Below are 18,597 nucleotides of genomic sequence, written 5' to 3'. Positions count from 1 at the left end.
GGTCTTTGTGCATCCCTCTGCAATTGGATCCTCGACTTCCTCGTCCACAGACCACAGTCTGTCCGTATTGGTGGAAACGTGTCATCCTCGATAACAATCAGCACGGGAGCACCTCAAGGCTGCATGCTCAGCCCCCTGCTGTACTCACTCTATACTCATAACTGTGTAGCTGGACATAGTGCAAACTCCATCATCAAGTTCGCCGACATCACCACTGTTGTGGGATGAATCACTGATGGTGACTAGTCAGAGTATAGAAGTGAGATTGACCAAATGGTGCCAGCACCATAACCTGGCTCTCAACACCAGCAAAACCAAGGAACTGACTGTGGACTTTGGAAGGGGTAGGATAGGGACCCACAACCCAGTTTATATCCACGGGACGATGGTGAAAAGGGTCAAGAACTTCAAATTCCTGGGCGTGCATATTTCCGAAGATCTTTCCTGGTCCCAGCACACTGATGCAATTATAAAGAAAGCACATCAGCACCTCTACTTCCTGAGAAGATTACGGAGAGTCGGTATGTCAAAGAGGACTCTCTCGAACTTCTACAGGTGCACAGTAGAGAGCATACTGACTGGTTGCATCGTGGCTTGGTTTGTCAACTTGAGCGTCCAGGAGCGGAAAAGAATGCAGAAAGTTGTGACCACTGCCCAGTCCATCATCGGCTCTGACCTCCCCACCATCGAAGGGATCAATCGCAGTCGCTGCCTCAAAAAGGCTGCCAACATCATCAAGGACCCACACCATCCTGGCCACACACTCATCTCTCCGCTGCCATCAGGTAGAAGGTACAGGAGCCTGAAATCTAGTACATCCAGGTTCAGGAACAACTTCTTCCCCACAGCCATCAGGCTATTAAACTCACCATCAAACAAACTATGTACTATAACAGCTTATTGCACTTTATCTGTTTATTTATGTGTGTATATATATGGTCTATGCTATATAGACACACTGAACTGTTCTGTATTTATGCTTACAATACTGTTGTGCTGCAGCAAGCAAGAATTTCATTGTCCTATCTGGGACACATGACAATAAACTCTCTTGACTTGACTTGATTTGACTTATCTTGCCTGTAGCAGGGCGACCAAAACTAAACACAATATTCCAAGTGCTGCCTCACCAACATCTTGTACAACTATAACAGCACTACCCAACTTATGTACCTACTTCCATGCTTGCTGAAGGCAAATGTGTCAAAAGCATTGTTCACCACTCTATCTATCTATAACAACATTTAAAAGACATTTGGACAGGTACATAGATAGGAAACATTTTGAAGGATATGGGCCGAATGTGGGCAGGTAGGACTAGTGTAGATGGGACATCTTGGGCAAGTTAGGTTGAACGTTGTTTCTATGCTGTAGGACTATCTATCTCTCTACCTGTGATACCACTTTCATGGAACTATATACTTGTATGCCTGAAGAAGTGTCTTGATCCAAAACGTCACCTATTCCTTTTCTCCAGAGATGCTGTCAGAGCCGCTGAGTTACTCTAGCTTTTTGTGTCTATCTACTTGTATTTTTAGATCCCTTTGTTCCGCAACACTTCCCAGGGCCTTACCGTTCATTGTGAAGGTCCTGCCCTGGATTGACTTTCCAAAATGCACCATCTCACATTTACCCAAGTTAAATTTCATTAGCTATTCCTTGGCCCACGTCCAGCTGATCAAGATCTCTTTTCTACCACAGATGTTACGCTTATTGGTCTATAATTCTTGATAACAATTTTCACCGTCTACAATATCATCTACTTTAGTGTCATCTGCAAACCTACTAAACACGCTTTGTACATTCTAATCAAATCATTGATATAGATGGCAAACAGCAATGGGCCCAGCACCAATGTGTTCAAAGTTATAATGAATAAAGAAATGGGAGAATTGATAAATAAGCACTTAATAAGCATTTTCTCTGGGCAGAGATTAAAATATCAATGATTAAAGGGAATTAAAAAGTCAAATTACACATTTTAGTGCATTCAATATAAATAAATGGAATTAAAACAAGTAATAGTAAAAGACAATTTCCCATTTACACAAAGACCTGATAGTTTTTGTCAAAGATATTAAAATAGATGAGACTACCATAGTTATACTTTTTCCAAAACTCTCACGAATATCAACTGCAAAATTACTAATTGGTTGAGACGTAGGAGAACGAGAACAAAGAACAAAGATATCTGTCAAACTTTGACAAACTCAGATGCAGGATGTGAAAAGTGCTTCAAGAATCTGTACTGTAATCTCAGTTTTTACAGCACAGAAAAAGGCCCTCCATGCCAACCAAGTTGCTTGTGTTTGACCCATATCCCCTTAAACCTTTTTTATCCATGAACCTATCCAAATATCTGGTAATCCATCGGGTGGCACCATCGAGTGTGGCAGCCTCGCCTGCAGCTGTCCGTCCTTTCACCCTTTTTGTTATTTTTAGTGTGTCTAAAAGTATGTTTTTAAAGGTTTCTTAGTCTTTTTTATGTGAGGGGTGGGGGGTGGAGGGGGGAGGAAGAGGGGGAAACCGTTTCCCAGTCACTTACCTGGACGGAGATGCGTCTTTTCTCCGAGTCGCATCTTCATCCGCCCCCCCCCCAACCCTCACGGCCTACCAACTGGATTGGCGCGGCCTTTCCTGCTTCAGCAGCGGCGCAGCACTGAATTCCATCGCGGAGCAGGATGATGCCTTGCCGGAGATCGCCTGTGTTGGAGCTCCGGAGTGTTGGGCCTGCTAATTAACACTGTGGAGCTGTGGTTTGCGGAGCTTCTAGCCGCAGGCGGCGCTGACTTTAACATTGCGGAGTCCTGGGATCTTTTGCCGAGAGTCGCCAGTGGCCTACTCCTGCACCTATTTTCTATGTTTCTATCTATGTCCAGTAATGTTCCTGTGAATCTTTTCTGCACCTTACCTAGCTTAATGACATATTTCCTATAACACATCTCTCCACGTGCAGTATCAACCTTATCTCACACAGCTGTGACATGCTATCGCAACCCTTATACTCGATGCTCTGACTGGTGAAGGTATGTTTGCCAAATGCCTTCTTCACCACCCTGCCCATCTATGATACCACTTTCAAGGAACTACTTACTTGTACTCCTTGATTTATCTGCACTAAAGCACTCTCCAGGCCCCTGCCATTTACTGTGCATGTCCTGCCCTGGTTTAACATCAAAATAAAATACTTCACACTCGTCCAAGTTAAGTTCCATCTGTCATTCCTTTCCCCACTTTCCCAATTGACCTAGATTTTGTTCTAATTTTAGATAGCCATCTTCAATGCCCACTATATCACTAATTATGGTGTCATCCACAAAATGCAGTAACCATTATACATTCTCATTTAAATTATTAGCAAAGATGAGAAACACCAGTGGACTCAGTACGAATCCCAGTGGCATATCACTGGTTACAGGCCTTCCATCTAAAAACATCTCTGCGCTACTACCATCAGACTCCTTCTACCAAGCAAATTCTGAATCCAAATGGCTGGATCAGGCTGTATCCCATGTAAATTTCCCTCCTGTGATAAATAAAGCTCTATCATATTGTATCGTATCGAGATGGAATAGAAAAAGGAGAAGGATAAAGGAAACTTGGGGCCATAAAATATTCCAAATAAATGGCTGGCAACTGCAAAGGATGCACATTTGCCCAGACCATCATGCAAACCAGCCTCCCTTCCATTGACTCTATCTACATTTCACGCTGCCAGGGCAAGGTCACTAGCATTATCAAGGTGCAGTCTCACCCGGTCACTCCCTCTCCCATCAGGCAAGTGGTACAGATGTCTCAAAATGCATACCTCCAGATACAGGGAAAGTTTTTCCCAGATGTTATCAGGAAACTGAACAGTCTCATCGGTATACTGTGGTCCTGACCTCTCATCTACCTCATTAGAGACCTATCCTCAAATCGGATTTTATCTTGCACTAAATGTTGTACCCTTTATTCTTTGTGCAACATAGATGGCTTGATTGTAATCATAGTCTTTTCTTTGACTGGATAGCTTTATGGCGAGACACACGTTAAGAATAAAGTGATCTTTATTTGCAGATACAGGGTCAGACACTCGCGTACTGAGAGTGAGCACTAACTGAGTCCTTGCAGTTGCAGTTGGGCACACCCGTGACTCATGACGTCATCTTCCCGCCAAACGCAGTCATGTGCCCGTTCCAGTTCTACTAACGAGGGTTCGATCTATAAGTGGCCCAACCACCTAACCACCCCCCCACAACCGGAGTAACAAAACGAACAGGCAGACGAATGAGGCGGTCCCCCCTCACATCTACCACCAAGGATTGACCCCGGAGGAACGGCTGGGAGACATCAGCAATGGTAAAAGTCCAAGTAAAATGGCAGGAGCCGAAGATGAGAGGGACCGTGCAAACTCCATACGTCTGGATGGAGCTGCCATTAACTGCGGTAAGGGAAGGCCCCCGCTTACCAGAACGAGAGTCGAGTCCCAACTAGGGCAAAACGCTGACCTCTGTGCCCGTGTCGATGAGGAAACGCCGCCCTGAATGACGGTCCTAGGTGTAGAGGCGATGTTTCAGGCCGCCCGCAGCAGCCATTACTGGCGGCCGGCTGTGGCGTTTCCCAGAAACATGCAAGGTAGGCGGCATCGGCGGGCCTCCGAACCCCAGTGCTGGTGATAGAAGCAGTCTCCTTACCGGCATTGCTCGTGCCCGGCTTCACAGCCGAACACCCAGTGGAGGCAGGAACTGGCTGCCGGGCCCAACATAGCACCACCGACACCCGATCGATAGCAACACCACGCAGCTGTTTGATCTGTCACAGCTCGTCCGCTCAGGCAGCTGCAGGGAATCGTCAAAATTCTCACCCGCGAGGAGTAGTCGGATGTCCTCGGGCATCTGCTCGAGGAAAAGCTTGCTCAAAATGAAGACAGGGCTGATGACCATTCATCAAGGTGAGCATCTCGCTCATTAACAGGGACGGCTTGCGATCACCGAGACCTCCCATGTGCATGAGCCTCACTACCCAATCGCAGCGGCTGAGACCAAAGGTACGCAGGAGATCCTTGAGGTCCTCGTACTTGTCGGCAGCTGCCGGCTGGCGAAGGTAATGTACGACGCAACCGGCCCTGTCCTGATCCAGCGCGCTGACCACATAATAATACTTTCTGTCATCGGCCGTAATGCGTTGAATATGGAACTGGGCCTCAGCCTGCTGGAACCACACCTGGGGCTGCGATGTCCAGAACACGGGCAGTTTGAGAGAAACGGCATTCTGTTGAGCCGGTCTGTTGGCTGCTTCAGGTTGCTGAGGTAGGTTGTCGGCTGTGTCCATCGTGAAAATCCAAAAGAACAGTTTTGGATCGTCGGGATCACCAACATGGCGAGACACAAATTAAGAAAAAAGTGATCTTTATTGGCAGATACAGAGTCAGACACTCGCGTGCTGAGAACGAGCACTAACTGAGTCCTTGCAGTTGAGTTGGGCACACCCGTGACTCATGACGTCATCTTCCCGCCATAAGCATGTTCCAGTTCAACTAACGAGGGTTCGATCTATAACTGGCCTAACCACCAGATGGAGCCACAGCATGGAAATAAAAGCTTTTCACTGTACCTTGATACATGTGACAATAATAAACAAAATAATCCCTTTAACTAAAGACTACTGTTGTGTAATCACAGCACTGTTGCTATGTCTTAGCTTACATTAATCCTTTCACATCTTTACCGTGAAGACAATATTAAAAACACAAAATTTACATTACCCATGTGCCATATCAGTCTTTAATGAATGAAAATGTAAACAATGAACATGAATAAGTCAACGGCAGCTACAAATATTAAACGATTCCACTTGATGCTTACCCTCATTGGCTACCCTTTAAGTGGTCTTGCCTAATCCAATACTTTGGTTAAGTTCAATTTTTGAGACAGCAGCACACAGAGAATGACTACTCAGAAGCTCAAGATATACTTCCTTTCCCTGTTTCTAATCACTTCAAAGTTATCTGAATAAACAACCTGGTGATCGATTGAAACTCATAGGTAGATTTCTGAGAAGTGAATACCACTCAGATTTTCTTTAGCTTACCTCTCAACATACTCCAACAGGTATGCAGCTTCATCAATATTGCCAGGATTATCATCATCAAATACCCCAGGCCAAAGTTGATCAACTTCTGCATCAGAGCAAAATGCATTGATTTACTATGGAATACTGTGACATAAGAAATATTATTTTATGTTATTTACCCAGTTAAATTTCAGATGCTGTGATGATGGGTCTGGTAATGTTCCAAGCTATTTCATATTTTATCAATTAAACCATAAAATTTTCCGCTCATCGGATGAAGGGTTTTAGATCCTTCTGGCAAATAAGTTGCTGAACCTAACTATGAAAATCATAGTTATCCACTCATATACTTCATAATTCTGTTTATTTGCAAAGTGCATTCAAATGGTGGAATTTCTGTATTCTGAATGATTGATGACGTGCAGGTCCATGCCTACTCCATTACAAATGGGATGTTAAACTTTACCTGCATTTGTGTATTTTTTCATCCACACAAACAGATTCTTTAATCGATTATAATCTTTTAATTCACCTTTTATTACGCTGACTAATGATGTTGCCAAATATAAAATCATCGTCAAATCAGTGCAAGAGGGAAGTATTGCAAATTGTAATTATTTCTGCACCTAAAAGTATTTCTTGATATATTTAACATCAGAGTGATTTTCAAATATTCCTGCCCATAAGAGTAAGTTCATTTTAAATAGTTCAAAAAAAGAAACTAACCATTTATCAATTTCATTGAAGCACAATAATCAACATCTTAGTAAATTGAAACAGGATCAAAACTGTAATAAAATGTCCAATACACATTGATTGCGGTTTTTTAAAAGCAATTTGATAACATATAACTCAAAAGGTAGTTACATAAAATAAGGACAAATGGGGCTGAGGAAGCATATTAACACGGACAGTAGACAACAAGAAATAACAGATCAATTTCAAAGTTTCAGACCATGTACAGTACATGCGCCATTCACTCTAGATAAAAAGAGAACGCCACAAATTCAAATTTAATGATGGTGCTAAAGGTAGCAGGAAATTGAGGAAGTTGCAAAAGGATATTACAAGTGCTGAGTGAATAGCCAGAATGGCTAGACAAGTGGTGCCATCTGCTGTAAAAAAAATGTCCAGACACTGCAAAATGAACAGCCATGCTGTGAAAATTCAGTTCTAGTGAATTACACACAGTGAAAATACAACAATTCATTAAAAAAAAAAATCACATTCTATACAGCACAGGAGAAGCCTTTACATTGATTTATAACTGTTTTTCCAATGGATCTGGGTGTCATATCACTGCCAAATGTGAGAAATTTTAAATTCCAATTACATTGAGTAAAATGTGAATCTTCCTGATTTAAAATTATTTGATCTAAAGGTGGTCCTGGCCGCAAATATGACATTACTCCAAAATGAAATAAAGTGGCTGACAAATTTTGTTCATTTGTTTTGGAAAAGGATCTTCACGTTGAGCTTCTCTATATTGAATAAACAGGTTACAGTAATGTTTTAGGAATTTTTACAGATTATGACATTGTAGCGCCGCCTGCTATTCGGAAGCCGCGGTCATGTGACTCGGGAGAGCCGCTGTTTTCGCGCGGTTTCACTTTTGCGCCACAGTTGTGTAGCTGACCACCGTTGTGGTCAGACCGTTGTGGTCAGACGTGTTTGTGAGGACCTGTAAACCAAAGAGTTATTTCTGAAATAAACAAGTTCACAAAAACTTTGTTGCCGTTCTTACATCCACCAAATTGGTGACCCCGACCTGATTAGCCGTCGTTAGACAAAGAAGATCATGCAGGAGGACTACGTTCCCGCAGAATCGGCTCGCAAGAGGCAGGGCTCACCGGGCTTCAAATTACCTTAGTTTTGGCCAGACCAATCTCAGGTGTGGTTCGCCCACATTGAGGCACAGTTTCACCTGCACCGCATTATTGCAGACGACACGATGTATTTTCATGTGATAGGAGCTCTGCTGCAGGACTGTGCCTCGAGGCTGTTGCCATACATCAAAGACTTGCCGACGATCGCAAAATACGAAGGTTTGAAGGCCATACCTTCGGTCTCAGCCGTAGAGACAGGGCGGCGAAGATCCTGCACATGGACAGTGTCGGCGACTGGTCATCCACCATCATGGCAAAGATGCGGGCCCTGTGGACGGGGCACTGCCCGTGTCTGTTCTTCGAACAGGCATTCCTAGAGCAGATGCAGACGAAGTTCGCATGATGCTCGCCGGGGCTGATTTTAGGAATCCCCAGCACCTCGCAGAGAGAGTTGACGAGTTGTGGACCCACAGAGGGAGGGACGTTTGTGCCTTCACCCGCTCCACCACCACAGCGTGGGTGCAACCGAGATGACATCGGGAGGAAGAGCAGGACCAGCCCAGCGCTGAAGAAGCATCGCCGCTACCGGAGGTGTACAGCCGATGACGTTGGTGCTACTACCATCTCCGCTACGGCGTGGAAGCCCGAAGATGCCGAAGCCCCTGTTCGTGTCAGGGAAATGCCTCGGCTGATTGCCCATAGAGGTGAACGCGATCGGCCCAAACGAATGCCTCTACGTCCGTGATAGCCACTCCGGCCAACGTTTCCAGGTCGACTCCGGTGCCATAGCCAGCATCCTGCCATCGACTGCCCGTGATACCCGCGTCGGTAAGATAGAACCCGTCCTCTCGGCCGTCAACGGGAGCGACATTCGCACTTACGGTACGCGGACCCTGGACTTAAATTTTGACTCCCACCCGTATAGGTGGAAGTTCACCATTGCTGACGTCGCCCAGCCGATATTGGGGGCCGATTTCTTGCGCGCGTTCTCCGTTAGTCGATGTGCGAGGTGGGCGAATGGTTCCAGTGTCGGACCTGTGCCCTGCCAAATGGCGCAACCCGTTCACGCCCCAACAGCAACTCGACGAGGTAGCTGAGATCCAGCAACCTTTCGTAGCCCTTCTCACTGAATTCCCAGGGTTGCTCACGCCCCGGTTCGACGGGGCTGCGCCCTGTCATGGCGTGGTCCGCCACATTCCCACCTAGGGCCCACCGGTTCACGCCAGCGCGCGCCGCCTCCCGCCCGATAAACTGTGCATCGCACGAGACGAGTTCCAGCTTACAGAGGACATGGGGATTGCCCGATGGTCGGATAGCCCTTGGGCTTCCCCGCTGCATATGGTGCCCAAAGTGTCCGGGGGTTGGAGACCTTGCGGTGATTATAGGCGTCTCAACGCCGTAACCACGGCAGATCGGTACCCAGTCCCGAACAGCCAAGATTTCTTGCGTGCGTTCTCCGTTAGTTGATGTGCGAGGTGGGCGAATGGTTCCTCTGCACCTGTTACCCCCTGTTATGTTTCACCGGTCCCCTCTGTTACGCACGTACCTCCGGTTCTGTTTTGCCGGCCCCTACTGTTACGCTTGCCCCGCGACCTCGGACTACGTGTTCCGGTCGAATCGTCTGGTTACCCGTGCGTTTCCGTACCGCGGATTCTAGGGGGGGCCATGTAGCGGTGCCTGCTGGCGCACGCAGGTATTGAACCTGGCGTTTGGAAGCCGCGGTCACGTGACTCGGGAGGGGCTGATGTTTTCGCGCGGTTTTGCTTTTGCGCCACAGTTGTGTAGCTGACCATCGTTGTGGTCAGACGTGTTTGTGAGGACCTGTAAACCAAAGTTATTTCTGAAATAAAAAAGTTCACAAAAACGTGGTTGCCGTTTGAACCAGAATAGTTTAAATGTAATTTAGAATTCTGTAATGTAGATAATTTCAAGAATCAAAAATCATTTTAAAAGTACTTATTTTTTCCTGAGCACATTTTCATTGTAGAAATAAATTATTTAATATGACAATAATTTGTTTAAACTTATTTTTATTATGCTGACCAAAGTTTGTTCTTGGAAGATAGTAAATATGATCACATGAATTAATTTTAAAAAACTTAACCTAATTAGCAAAATTTTGAATGCAATTTGCACCCAATTTCCTAATTATGTCCAAAGCAAAAAATACTTTCCATTTATGATACCTATGTTTTAAAAAATCCTACATTAGATTGAAATAGAACTACAATTTAAAAAAAATCTGTACCTTTCAGAGATTTTGCTTTTGTCAGACTTGGCAAAATGAATTCAGTGAGAGAAACACTTTTATCTGAATATCCCCAAGTAGCAACCGCATCTGCTATTATCTTCAGTTTCGAGTACCTGTAATATTATGTAAAGCATCAGCAATATAACTGATCTTATACCAATTATATGAAAACAATTCAAATCTTGTTGTTTACCTGAGTTTTAATTGCTCATTTGTCGTGACTAGTTCTTCCCATTGTTGCATTTTTTGACTGATTTCTTGGGTTATTTTTGTTTTGATCTGGACTGGCACATATTTTGTTTCTTTGTTCACTTTTGCGTCCTTGAGCCTACTTTCCAGTTTCCTCAGATGTTTACATAGATCCGCCACATTTACTGATTCCTCAAATGTCAGGCCTGTGAACAAATTAAAAAAAATTAAATACCATATTCATCTTAAAAACACTCCTACTGCTTCTTGTTCATGAGACATGTACTGTTTAGAGGTTGCAGGGGTATTTTTCTATTATTTGTAGGAGTGATGTCTGACAGGTATCAAGGTATGTGCTGATACTGTTCATTAAATGCTGGCAAGAACCAAAACTCTGTGATTTTGTTGTTTAAATAACGGTCACTGACATTTGGCATAAGAGCATTTCTAAATAAAATATGTACTTTAGAAAGGGGAAAACAGCAGTACATCCCCAATTCCATTTTCACAGGAATTGCACACTACAACTGGTGCTATGCAATCCTCCAAATTTTGACTTTCTCCTGCTGGATACAACAGGAGTATGGTAGCATTGGAAAACTTCAGGAAAACATTCCTCATGGGGAACAGTGAACTGGAGGTAGAATTAATCTTGCATATCCCCTAGTAGTCATCTTCAGTCATTTACAATAATTTGCTGGCATGATACATCTGCAGCAAGGATTTTTCCAAACCACGTTATTCAAACAAGGCTAGAGGATTAATATACCTTAAAAAGTTTTAAAAATCTATTAAAATTAACAACTTAAAATTTCAATGTTACACTTGTCTGATGGAAAGCAAATGATTAAAACACTAAGCAAGGGGTTGAAGCGGAGATACCCGTGATAGCTAACAAATTTATTTTGACAAGTTTCAGACCTGAAATGTGCTTAAAATGGGAGGTTTCTTCTTGTGGCAGCAGGAGCTCGTCTGTTAACCTATTTTTCAGATAACTTGACTCTTTTGCAATTTGCAAGCGTGCTTCTAATCCAGATGTATTTTTATTAATGATTTCAATTCTGTTGAAAGAAGTGTGATTATCATGTTATATTTTTTTGGTTTGTAAATTAAAACTATAAAAACATTTATATATGTACCCATTAAATCACCAAACTAACAAAAAATACGTTTTGCGTAAGGACCAATCTTTTAGAGTGTAGCCAACAGTGAGAGGCAAAGTTAGCCTAATTATTCTCTTATGATCTGAAAGTTTGATAAGTAAACCACAGAGAAAGGTTAAGGGTATACTTACTTCAAAACTATTTTTCCTAAAATGTATCCTAAAGATCTGTAAAGTTTGTGTGGCCTTCTCACCATTCATCTTTGATCATGTTCATGAATGTAAACAATCTGATTGGGAAAACTGCATATTTATCAACATTTAACAGATATCCTTACAGAAAATAATAGAATTCTCATCAACCTCTGTTACCATCCCGACCCTCTCCCTAGCTTCTTTGTATGTACAATCATATGAAAAAGAAATTAGTACATATTATTCTATTGAGGGAGAAAACCTGTGATAGATGGCAAGTCATATACAAACTATCTAACAACTAACTTTTAGTGATTCAATAAAAAGCGAAAACAAAAAGTGACCCAGCTATGGCTATTAAGAGAAGGTAGATAGTGATATCAATGAAAAACGATTACAGAATTACCAAAAAAATAGCAGTAAAATTAAGAAATAGTAACATTTCACAATTTGGTAAAGGAAGACAAAAGGAAGACAAAAGGAGAGGGAAATTGATTAAGATTGAGAATTGAGTACAAGAGTCTCAAAGTCATGACGCATGACGCTTGTTCTTTGGTAAAGCTCCATTTGGAGTATTGTGTGCAGTTCTGGTCACCCCATTTTGGGAGGTATTGGAAGCTTCTGAGAGGGTGCAGATGAGGTTTACTAGAATGATACATGGATTAGGGAACATTAGCTACAAGGAGAGATTGGACTGACTTGGATGTTTTCTGTTTTCACTGGGGAATGCAAGAAGTTGAGGGTAGACCTGATAGGTATATGAAATTATGAGAGGCATTGACAGGGTAGACAAACAGAACTTATTTTCCAGGATGCAAATCTCAAATACTAGAGGACATAGTTTTGATGTAAAAGGGGCAAAGTGTAAAGGAGACTAGGCCAAGTGGGACCCGTTGGGTCCCATCCCCCAAGGCGGGGGGTGGGGGGGGGGGGACGGCATCACAGGGGAGCGCTTGTCCCCAAACGCAATACTCTACCACTCACCCATAGGTCCCAATATTCACCACTCCCTAGAGAGGGAGGGGGTTAGAGAGGGAGGGGTGATAGAGAGGGAGGGGGGAGGGTAGAGAGGGTGGGGGGGGTAGAGAGTGAGGGGGTTAGAGAGGGAGGGGGGTAGAGAGGGAGGGGGGTAGAGAGGGAGGGGGGTAGAGAGGAGGGAGGGGAGAGAGAGAGGGAGGGGGCAGAGAGAGAGGGGGGTAGAGAGGGAGGGGGTAGAGAGGGAGGGGGAGGTGGAGGGGGGGTAGAGAGGGTGAGGGAGGGGGTCTGTAGAGCTAATAATAAACACTCCAAGTAACGATCCAACAGGTTTATTTATTTATTTATTTTTAATCAAAAAATGTATTCAATTATTAAAAAATAATATTTACACTACAATAAAACAAGCCAGAGCCCACCACCATAATACAATAAACATATATCCATAATAAACTATTATACAATTATGATACAATCCTTATTGAGGATACATTCTACACCCTGCGGAGCCCAGCGGTCCCGGAACCCCCTCAGGGTGCCCGTAGACAGGGTGTATTCCCTTTCTAACCACACCCGGGCACGGACGTATCCCCGGAAAAGGGGCAGGCAGCCGGCTCGGGTAGAGCCCTCCACCGTCTGGCGCCCTGACTCGCGGATGGTCAGCTTGGCCAGGCCCCGGAGCGACCCAACCAGGACATCTTCAGCCCTACCCTCTCCCCTACGCACAGCACAGGGTGTTCAAAGATGAGGATGGTGGGTGAAAAATGCAGCCAGAAGACAAGGAGCAGCCCCTTTAGGTATTCAAACAGTGGCTGCAGCCTCACGCACTCCATGTACACGTGGTACACAGATTCTTCCAGCCCGCAAAAGTGGCAGGCGGCTGGCGAGTCTGTGAACTGCGAGAGAAACAAGTTGCAGGGAACACCTCAGTGCAATACCCTCCACCCCGGGTCCCCAATGTAGAGGGGGAGAATCCCTGCGTAGAGGGCCAACAGGTTTATTGGCATGTAGTACATAAGTTAAGGGCCTGTCCCAAGAGCATGCGACCTGCATGCGGCAACGCGACCAAACCGGAAGCGGGGGCCGCGCGGAGGTCGATTGATCCCCGTACAGGGCCGGTCCCACCAGCATGCGCCTGCATGCGGGGAGCGCGACCAAACCGGAAGCAGGGGCTGCACGGAGGTCGAGTGAGTGACGTGAAGTTCAAGCGAAGTCCGCGGGAAGTTCGCACGTGACGTACGGCGTCAAGACGCTGCATACGGCGTTGAGACACTGCGCACGCCCGTCGAGGCGGTGCGTACAGCGTCGAGGCGGCTGTGGGCCAGCAGGCCGTTGCCGTGCGGAATTTTTGAACAGGGTCAGTTTTTCGGAGCCCAGCGCGATGTCGGGACAAGCTCCGCACAACTCCATACGGCTCTGGCGATCGAAGTGGGACCGGCCCCGCGAGGCCGTACGGCTCAAGCGACCACGTTAGGTCGCCCTTGCCGCATGGAGTCGCATGCTCGTGGGACAGGCCCTTTATACTGCATGTTGTCACCACTGTGACTACATACCGACTAACCGACTGGTGTTTGAAAGCGTTAGTAATATATGGCGACTGTAAGGTAAAACCCGGACTGGATTATAGATCAGAGTGGTGTGTAACATATGTGTGTTAGTATTAGGTAGAGTAGGTCTACATCTTTCCTCTTAAGAAAATAACGTAACTACAAATACATATGTAAGTACAACTAATCAAGTTTAACTGGCGTCTAATAAAATCAGCACTGGAGCAGGTTGAGCATAGTCCCCGTATCTAAAGGTAGGTTTGCAAATGCGACCCGCACGCGTACGGTACAGGCTTGCATTCCCATCCTTCACCGGCGAGAACTGTGAGACCGGGGGCTGATGGAGCACCGGAGATCCGTGAGACGGGTGAGGGGAGACTGGAGGGCGGGACACTGACTGTGGTGGCGAGAAGGCAGGATGCATGCTGGGTGCAGACTCTGCAAACAGATGCTGGGCCGGGGAAGAGAGTATCAGTCCTGTGGACTGCAGCCGTCAGCTCGGCTACTGCGTGGGCTCCAGTCCAGGCCCCAGTCCAGGCCCCAACTTCATCTCTGGGCTCGTCACTACTTCATCTCCGGGCTTGTCCCTGACCTCGGACCCAGGCTCGTCCTTGGTTCTACCGGCGGCTTCTTTCTTGGCCCCGGTCATGGCCCCATCCCAAGCCACGGGCTCGGCCTTCACTCCAGCTACAGACTCGGCTCCAGCCCAGGCCCAGTTGCCGGGCTCGGCCCGCGGCAGCAGCCTCCCCACCAGGCACCAGGCTGCGGCCGGGCGTGGACCCGAGTGAGGCCGTGGGCGGATGTGGACCCCGAGCGAGGTCGCGGGTGGGCATGGACCCGAGGACTCGAGCGAGGCCAGGTGCGGGCGTGTGTGAAACGGGCGCCGACCTGACCCATGGTGCCCGCCCACCTCATTTTGACGTCATATCTTTAAAGATCGCTAAGTCGAAATGAAGCATCAAGGAGTGCATCAAGCAGTGAGAATGAAGCAGGTCGACCGTTGGGTAGGTGGTGAAGCGTTTGAGGAATGCTCTTGAAATGCGGCCGTCCCCCTGATGTCACTAGAAGCTCTTGAAATATTCTGTGTGTGAAACGGGCTCCAAGCCGAGCCATTGTGCCCGTCCAACTCATTGTGATGTCATCAGTGGAAGCTGGTCGTTTTAAAAGGAAGTTGTTTTTTTTAAACTTTAATCAGCAATGAGTCATGAAATAAAGCATAAAATCTTGAATGAAGCTGCTCATTGCTTAGAAGGGAAAAATGTCAGAATATGTAAAAATCTTATTGTTACCGCAGTGTTTTTGCGAAAATATAAAGACACACACACATACACGCACACGCACACACGCACACACACGATGAGAGTTTTAAAGTTATAGAGATGTACTGAGCAAGTATTTTGTTTTAAAACAGAGGGTGGCGAGGATCTGGAACATGCTGCCAAGGGTGGTGGTGAAGGCACATGTGTGGCATTCAAGAGACTCTTAGATAGGCACATGTACATGCAAGAAATGGAGGGATAAGGATTACGTGCAGGCATATAAGAGTTGGTCTTGGTATCATGATCAGCACAGACATTGTGGGTCAAAGTTCCTTTCTCTATGCTGTCCTGGTCTTTCTTCTCATACATCCAAGACTCTGAGGACATTATCCAAGAGCGGCTCAACAGGACCATCGCAGATCTGAATTCTCAAATCACCTGGGTCACACTATGGAAAAAGAGTGCTATTGAAAATTTGTTATATTGCCCATTCTTGACAGATGGCTGGCAAATAGTCTCTTCTATTGTTTGGTTACAAATTAAAATATATTACCTGATGGCAATTAAAATGTGAATGTAAAAAAAAGCCGGCTTTGTAGTATTGCTTTGCATTGTGCTTCTTGGCTAGCAATTGCAAGTGTTTAATGTGGAATCTAGTTGAATGTCACAAGCATGCGGATGACACGAAGCTGGGGGGCAGTGTTAGCTGTGAGGAGGATGCTAGGAGGCTGCAAGGTGACTTGGATAGGTTGGGTGAGTGGGCAAATGCATGGCAGATGCAGTATAATGTGGATAAATGTGAGGTTATCCACTTTGGCGGGCAAAAACAGGAAAGTAGACTTTTATCTGAATGGTGGCCGATTAGGAAAAGGGGAGATGCAACGAGACCTGGGTGTCATGGTACACCAGTCATTGAAAGTAGGAATGCAGGTGCAGCAGGCAGTGAAGAAAGCAAATTGTATGTTAGCATTCATAGCAAAAGGATTTGAGTATAAGATCAGGGAGGTTCTACTGCAGTTGCATAGGGTCTTGGTGAGACCACACCTGGAGTATTGGGTACAGTTTTGGTCTCCTAATCTGAGGAAAGACATTCTTGCCATAGAGGGAGTACAGAGAAGGTTCACCAGACTGATTCCTGGGATGGCAGGACTTTCATATGAAGAAAGACTGGATAGACTCGGCTTGTACACGCTGGAATTCAGAAGATTGAGGGGGGATCTTATAGAAACTTACAAAATTCTTAAGGGGTTGGACAGGCTAGATGCAGGAAGATTATTCCCGATGTTGGGGAAGTCCAGAATAGGGGTCACAGTTTAAGGCTAAGAGGGAAGTCTTTTAGGACCGAGATAAGAAAATCATTTTTTACACAGAGAGTGGTGAATCTGTGGAATTCTCTGCCACAGAAAGTAGTTGAGGCCAGTTCATTGGCTTTATTTAAGAGGGAGTTAGATGTGGCCCTTGTGGCTAAAGGGATCAGGGGGTATGGAGAGAAGGCAGGGATGGGATACTGAGTTGGATGATCAGCTATGATCATATCGAATGGCGGTGCAGGCTCGAAGGGCCGAATGGCCTACTCCTGCACCTATTTTCTATGTTTCTATGTCTATTAGGTGTTTAGCAACCGGGTGATTAGGTAGCTTTAGGCGGACTAAACTTTAACTCCCCCTCCCATTCCCATACTGACCTTTCTGTCCTGGGCCTCCTCCACTGTCAGAGTGCAAATTGGAGGAACAGAACCTCACATTTCACTTGGCAGCTTACACCCCAGCAGCATGAATATTGACTTCTCTAACCTCAAGTAACCCTTGTTTTCCCTCTCTCTCCATCCCTCCCCTTTTCTAGTTCTCGAACCAGTCTGACTGTCCTCCTGGTTTAATTGTATCTCTGTATGCTTTGTTGTCACCTTCTCCTAGTTAACAATGATCTATTCTATATTTTCCTTGATTGTTATCCCCATTGATGTCTCATTTTCACACCTTATACTTCCTTATCTCTGTTTCACAAAACATCACCCATTCATTCTATCCAGAGATGCTGCCTGTCCTGCTCAGTTAATCCAGCATTGTGTGTCTATCTTCGGTGTAAACCAGCATCTGCAGTTCCTTCCTACACGTTTAATTAAGGGCCTGTCCCACTAACGAGACTTTTCAGCGACTGTCTTCGACCTTCAAGATCAAGGGCACTGAGTCGCTTGAAAAACCTCAAGCTGGTTCGACCATCAGCGATGAAACCGCGAGCTGGATCGACCGTCAACACACAAACATATCGCAAAGGCGGGGGCCAGGGAAAGCGGGGGAGCGTTGTCTGAAAATCACACCCGCAATGAACAGGAAGGTAAAAGACAGCTGGCACAATGTACGGTAAGCCTTTTATAGAGCGCGGGGGGGGGGGGGGGGGGGGGGGGGGGGGAGAGAGGGGGAGAGAAGGGGAGAGAAGGGGAGAGAAGGGGGGGAGAAGGGGGGGAGAAGGGGGGGAGAAGGGGGGAGAAGGGGGGGAGAAGGAGTGGAGACACTTTTAAGAAGCCAGACAACTTATAATAAAGTTTAGCGGGCATTAACATTACCGGTCGGTTTTCCTTGGTTCTAAAAACTCCAATGAGCCAATTAAAATGCCCGGTCAGCAAAGGAGATTGCCTACGGCTACCTCGACTGCCTAGCGACCCCACTCCACTGCTCTACCTGCTCAAAAGAACTATGCCGACCAATTTTCACTTGTGGAAACATTTTCAGCATGCTGAAAATGTTTCCTCGTGACTGAAGCTGCGAGTATGCGGGAACTTTCCTCGAGCATGACGGAGAGTTCCAGTGACCTCCTAGGACCTCCTAGGACCACGTGTCGACCATGCTGCGAGTTTGAGTCGAGCGCAAACTCTTCTAAACTCGTAAATTAGGTTGCCGCAGTGGGATAGGTCCTTTAGGTAACACTGATTGCCCTAAGCTTCAATGTGCAAAGTCTTCAGCGACTTTGATGAGAACAGGAGGAATGAGTTGTGGCCATTCATCAAAAATCACATACATCTCTGCAAACCTCTTTCAACGATTCTATGGTTCAAATATGTGCAGCATATGAGTAGCAAGCTTTTATATTTGAGATACGTTCCCAAGATATGATGGTGTCATAATCACAGTGTGTGCAATTGACAAAGTTCTTGATCACACACTTGACAAGTGACTAGCACATCTCGCAAATGTCCCAAGAA

The 18,597-nt window shown here is 45.7% G+C and overlaps 1 protein-coding gene across 2 annotated transcripts in view; it reads right to left on the bottom strand.

Moving 5' to 3' along the window:
• The window catches only part of clhc1 (clathrin heavy chain linker domain containing 1), a 52,122-nt gene that overhangs the window by 28,125 nt on the left and 5,400 nt on the right, over positions 1-18,597 (bottom strand). For both annotated transcript variants that reach the window (XM_033025202.1, XM_033025204.1), the window contains exons 3-6: positions 11,242-11,381; positions 10,325-10,526; positions 10,129-10,244; positions 6,073-6,160 (exon numbers count right to left, since the gene is read on the bottom strand). In XM_033025202.1, coding sequence (XP_032881093.1) covers positions 6,073-6,160; positions 10,129-10,244; positions 10,325-10,526; positions 11,242-11,381 — 546 coding nt within the window. The remainder of the gene's footprint in view (positions 1-6,072; positions 6,161-10,128; positions 10,245-10,324; positions 10,527-11,241; positions 11,382-18,597) is intronic.

The sequence above is a fragment of the Amblyraja radiata genome, chromosome 8 (assembly GCF_010909765.2).
Source record: "Amblyraja radiata isolate CabotCenter1 chromosome 8, sAmbRad1.1.pri, whole genome shotgun sequence".
Lineage (NCBI taxonomy): Eukaryota > Metazoa > Chordata > Chondrichthyes > Rajiformes > Rajidae > Amblyraja > Amblyraja radiata.
Note: the sequence above shows the minus strand (reverse complement) of the source record. Positions and strands in the feature narration are given on the sequence as shown.